The sequence below is a fragment of the Fukomys damarensis genome, unplaced genomic scaffold, assembly GCF_012274545.1.
Source record: "Fukomys damarensis isolate Sample0158 unplaced genomic scaffold, DMR_v1.0_HiC HiC_scaffold_25, whole genome shotgun sequence".
Lineage (NCBI taxonomy): Eukaryota > Metazoa > Chordata > Mammalia > Rodentia > Bathyergidae > Fukomys > Fukomys damarensis.
Window position 1 is genome coordinate 31587077 of NW_022900937.1, and position 5561 is coordinate 31592637.

Consider the following 5561-nt stretch of genomic DNA (forward strand, 5'->3'; position numbering starts at 1 on the left):
CCCCCTCCGGCTCTCTGCTAGGCTGGTCCTAAAATACTCTGTGGTTTCTGTTGTTTTTTATTTTTTTGAGGCAGGGCCACACACTATATAGCCCAGGCTGGCCTTGAACTGCGATCCTCCTGCCTCAGCCTCCTGAGCGCTGGGATGACAGGCATACGCCACCACACCTACCTCTTGAAGTACCCTCTCAAGAGAGAAATGTCAGGGTGAAGGACAACCAAGGACAGGGGAAGGTCAGTGCGGAGCTGAGCGAGATGGAAATACAGATTGGAAATCATTTGCTTTTTTTGGTACCAGGGATCGAACTCGGGACCTTGCACTTTCGAGGCAGGTGGCGCAACCACTGAGCTACATCCCCAGCCCCTGGAAATCATTTTCTAACAGCACATGGAAGAAGCTTTGTCAGGTTTAACTACTGTATCAAAGGAGAAAAACTGGAGAAAAGACAAAGGAGACTGCAGGATCTCCTAGAAGGGAGGAGCCTCTAAGGGGAGACCTGGGCTTTGATGCAAAGGATTTGGAGGGAAAAGGAAAACAAGGTGGAAATACCTGCCACTCCCCCAAAAGAGAGGGCATACAGGTTGCCTTGGCGCACAGGTTGAGGGGAGAGGCCCCAGGTCCAACCCCAGAGGCTTGCTCCTTTCCCTGAGCCTCAGTTTATCCATTGGCAAATAAGGCCTAGGAGGAGAGGTCCTGTCCTCAGAGAGGACAGGTGACAGCACATGATTACCTGTGAGAAAGTGGAACTGTTTCAGGAAGCCAGCCCCCACGAAGGAGTCACATAGGTACAGCAGGAGGCCGCTGAACCTCAGGTCGGAGCAGCTGACGTTCAGAGAGTGGGGCCTGGAGCTCACGTAGCAGACAGAAATCTGAAAAAGAGGGACCCGAGGTCCACTGTCCGTGAGTACTCAGGGGCGTTTCACTCGGGGTTGACAGCCAACAGATGCCAGCCACGTTTTATCCTAACAGCCAACTCCAGAAGGCTCATCCATACTATCTACAAGGTGTGATGAAAAGATACAGCAAATGTTTAAGCTTTTAAAAAATGTGTGAGTAAAACATACAATGTTATGAATCCCTCAAAATGCTTCTGTTCACTTCCAACACTCTCCTCCCACCATCCTGGCCACTTCCTGCAGCAGCTCTGGGGTCCTCTTTCCTGAGGGTCTTTTCCAGGTGTGATCACAAATACAGCGACTGCTGCTGCTGAGCGCCACCCCGCAGAAAGGCAGCTCGTAAACACACGACGCTGTGTCCTCATCCACCTGTCACCGGACCTGGCACCATGTGACTCCCGGCTCTTCCCCAGAGTCACAGTGACCATGGAAGGGAGATGTTTTGAATCCATCAGGACATCGGAGGACAGCGCAGCTAAAGACCCTCAGGTAAGAGGACTCCAGAGCTGCTGCAGGAAGTGGCAGGGACGATGGGAGGAGTGTCTACAAAGCAAGGAAGAGGATTTTGAGGGGGATTCATGGCAATGTGTCTTTGACTGCGGTCATTTTTTTAAAAAAAGAAACAAATCTAAACATTCATCATATTTTCCAATCACACCTCATATTCTTGAATTCACTTGAGAACCAAAAATGTCTTGACTCCTGAATTGGGTTTGACTCCTAAGATTTTCTGTTTCGGCAAAAGCAGCTCAGCTCTCTCAGCCTCAGTTCTGCCAGCTGTCGAGTGGGGTGAACACCCGAGAGGGGCATTGGGCAGAGTCAGTCCTCTCTACCCACGCCCCTGGATTCAGTCAACCACACAACAAAAATATTGGAAGAAAAGTAATTCTGTCTCTCCTGAACACCTAGACTTCCTGTCAGCATCCCCTAACCCACATGGGATAATAAGTATTTACACTGTGTTAGGTATGATAAGCAAGCTGGAGATGATTTAAAGTGCAAAGTTTAGCAGCAAACCCTAGATGCTGTGATACTAGAGGCCTGAGCTGTAGGTGTTCTTACGCAGGGGGTTGTGGAACCAGTCTCCATGGATACCAAGAGAGGCTCTCGTCCTGAAAGCAGTTTCCATGGATACCAAAGGATGCTGCCGCTCCAGAGCAGAGCTCCCCTGTCCTGGTGGCGCCTCTGCCCCAAGAGCCCAGTGCCCACATTACCTGAGGCCCCAGGTTAAGATAGCAGTCTACCGACAGCACAGGGTGCCCGTGGTTCTTCAGGGACAGCGGGAAGAAGCGGTGACTGTGGTGCTGGAGGAATTTCTCCAGCAGCAGCTGGGCAGGTGCCGCGAGGAATGTGTGCTTGCTGTCAGGGGCACAGATGTACTGGGCGGGCACAACAGCCGCCGAGCTGTCAGACACCTGCGGAGCAGGGGCAGGATCAGGCCACCGGCTGCCCCCACTCAGGGGGAGCAGGCCGGGTAGGCTGGGTGGAACGTCGCTCAGCCAGCCACCGAAGAAAGCAAACTTCAAGAGCCAAGTTCTTCATCAAGAAAAACTAGGTTTTGAGCCAGCTGTGGCACTGCACGCCGGTCATCCCAGCGCTCGGGAGGCTGAGGCAGAAGGATCACAAGTTCGAGCCCACCCTGGGCATCTCAGCAAGACCTTGCCTCAAAAATAGAAAAGAGAGTTGGAAACTGGATAAAGAAGATGTGGTTTTTCTATAAAATGGAATATTACTCAGCCATAAAGAACAAGAAAATAGATTCATTCATAGGAAAATGGATACATATTGAAGATACACTCCTAAGTGAAATAAATAAGTCACACATGTGTAAATACCGAATAGTTTCTCTGGTGTGAATAATCTGCAATAACACATAAAATCCTAATAAGATTACTGACATTTAGAAATGGGAAGAAAGGAGCTAAAGGTGTAGGGAAGGTGGGATGGGTAGGGGAAGGGTAATAAGGGAAAAGAAAAAAATGTGAGATCATGAAAAGATGGAAATAAAGTGTTTGTAGATGGGGAGGGGAGGAGGGGTGAAGGGAGGGCAGGGGTAAGGGGAAGAAATGAGAACCAAGACCTGTCATGTAGAGGTACAAGATCCCAACAATGAATGTAACTGTACTGTATCCCTAAAAGGTACCAATAAACTCAATTACAGCTGAAAAAAATAGAAAAGAGAGCTAACAGGTTGAAAATTACACTGAGCAATATGGGAGATAAATTCATTTTAAAGGTAAATCGGGCTCTTTGGTAGAAAGACTGAAGATGACAAAGACCTCAAATCTGTCTAAATTGAACCACAAATCTAACACAGCCTGAGCTTTAAAGATTCCCAATGGGGATAGCAGTCAGGAGTTTAACTCAGTAACCCCTAATTCTTCTGTAAGACCAGTCTCACATTTTTGTTCATTGGTTTTTGTTTTGGGTTTGGTTTATTTCTGTTCTGTCCTGTTTGCAGGACTGGAGATTGAACCTAGGGCTTTCACACTGAGCTACATCCCCAGCCTCTCTTTCTCTCTTCCCTTCCTTTCTTCCTTCCTGCCTTTCTTTTTCTCTCTCCATCCCTCCCTCCCTTCCTTCCCCTCTCTCTGCCTTCTTTCTTTCCTTTCTTTTCCTTCCTCTCTCCTTCCTTTCTTCCTTCCTGCCTTTGACAGGGCCTTGAGAAGTCTTTGAGTTCCCCGGTTTGGGGATTCAGCTTGGCTCACCCTGCCTCAGCCTCCCAGAGGCTGGAAGCACAGGGCTTCGCCACCAGGACCAGCTCCAGCCTTGGGTTTCAGGGTCCCGCCCACTTCCGGGATGGCCTCTCCTCCCAAGTGAAGCCCGGAGCTGAGGCCTTTCGGGGTGGCTGTGTGGGATGGGGCCTGGCGCAGGGCTGATCAGGTGCACAGAGGTCACCAAGCGCGGGGCTGGAGCAGGGATCAGCGAGTGGGAGGCTGGGAAAGGCGGCCCCGCTCACCTTGGACGTGATATGGAAGCCGCGCTGGCCGCCCACCGCGATCTGCTTCTTCATCACGCTGAAGCGGTTGAAACGGCACAGCAGGAGGCCGGCGCTGTGCACCCGCAGGTTGAAGTCCACGTCGTCGCACGTGAACCTGCAGGGTCAGAGGGCGCGTGGGGCAGAGCAGGGCACAGCACAGGCGCCCCTCACACCTGTAGACGGCGCTGGCCTGGGGCGCCAGCGTCCTGCCGGCTTTGTCCTGGGCCTCCCCCCGTCCCCCGTGGGCAGGCCACGCAGAGCAGCGACGTCCGCGTACACACAGTCACTATGTCGGGACCAAGTGCCCGGCACCATCGAGAAACTTCAGGCACTGTCTACTCTTTAATTTTGTTATTGTGAGACAGAGTAGTTCAGGCTGGCTGTGAACTCACAGAGATCCTCCTGCCTCGGCTTCCTCAGTTCTGGGATTACAGGTGTGCGCCACCTTGCCCTTTGACCATTCCATTTGCTAAAAGTGCAACTTTTAAGTTTTTTGTTTGTTTGCTTGCTTTTTCTCAGAACCGGGGATGAAACCAGGGCCTCACTCGTGCCTGGCCCTGAGCTGCACCCCCAGCCCTGGCCACTCCTTATATCTGAGGAGGACGGCTGGATGAGAGGTCAGCGGTCCACACTGCCGGTGTCCTAAGTGTGGAGCCCAGGCTCCAGTGGGTCTGTCTGGCTCCAAAATGGACAATTTAAGTGGCCTTCGGGGTCTGTGCCTGCTGCCCAGCACGTAAAAGGACAGACAGAAATAAATGGTGACTAATGCTGCCCAGTGCCACCCGCCGGAAAGGCAGCTCCTGAAAACACAATGCTGTGTCCTCGTCCACCTGAATCACCGGGTCCAGCACCAAGTGACTTCCAGCTCCTCCCCAAGGTGAAAATGACCATGAAGGGGGGATGTACTGAACCCACTCAGGACAGCCAGGCAGCCGGGGCAGCACAGCTAAAGACCCTCAGGAAAGAGGGCTCCAGAGCTGCTGCAGGAAGTGGCGAGGACGGTGGGAGGAGTGTGTTCAGAACCAGGGAGGATTTGGAGAGGACTCGTGGCAGTGCGGCTTTTACTGTAACACTTTGTGCTTGCGAGGCAGGCTGCAGAACCCCTGAGCCAAATCCCCGGCCCTGTAACACATTTTTGAAATGTGAACATTCACCGTATATTTCGATCACACCTCAGAGACCCTCAGTGAACACCTGGTGATGGGCTATTCTCCACATGTGCGCACGTCCGTGGCGGGCTGGGTGGGGAGTGACCCATGGACAGACACTGCTTCGTAGCTTCCCGCAGGGCCAAAGGTCCCAAAAGGCCGTGCATCAGAGAGGGGCAGAGAGCAACCGAGGACAGCGCACGGGAGCCCCCTAAGGGAGCCCTGGGCCATGGTGCAGCCGCGGCAGCAGGCGCCCGCTCACCGGTTCTGGTTGTACTGCACGCTCTGGGTGAGGTCCACGTTCAGGATGACGAAGTTGTGCACGTGGCAGCGAGAGAAGGGCTCCCGCACGTCGGCGCCGCTCGTCCTGCTGGCCCACTTGCGCATGCCGAGGAGGGCGTAGTGCGTGATGTCGGGCGCCGCCTCGATGTGCTGCAGGATGCTCTTCAGCGACACGTTCCTCTCCGACCACGAGAACTCCCTGCGCGGCGCGAGGCTAGTGACCCAGCGCTGATGCGGCCGGGCCGCAGCGCCGCC

The 5561-nt window shown here is 53.2% G+C and overlaps 1 protein-coding gene across 1 annotated transcript in view; it reads right to left on the minus strand.

Annotated features, from left to right (window-relative positions):
- Positions 1-103: 103 nt before the first annotated feature.
- Greb1 (growth regulating estrogen receptor binding 1) overlaps positions 104-5561 on the minus strand; it is a gene marked incomplete at its 5' end in the record, with an annotated part of 45740 nt that continues 40282 nt past the window's right edge. The window contains 4 exon segments of the mRNA XM_033756076.1: positions 104-869; positions 2111-2311; positions 3856-3991; positions 5287-5505. Of these exon segments, the coding sequence (XP_033611967.1) occupies positions 468-869; positions 2111-2311; positions 3856-3991; positions 5287-5505 (958 nt within the window).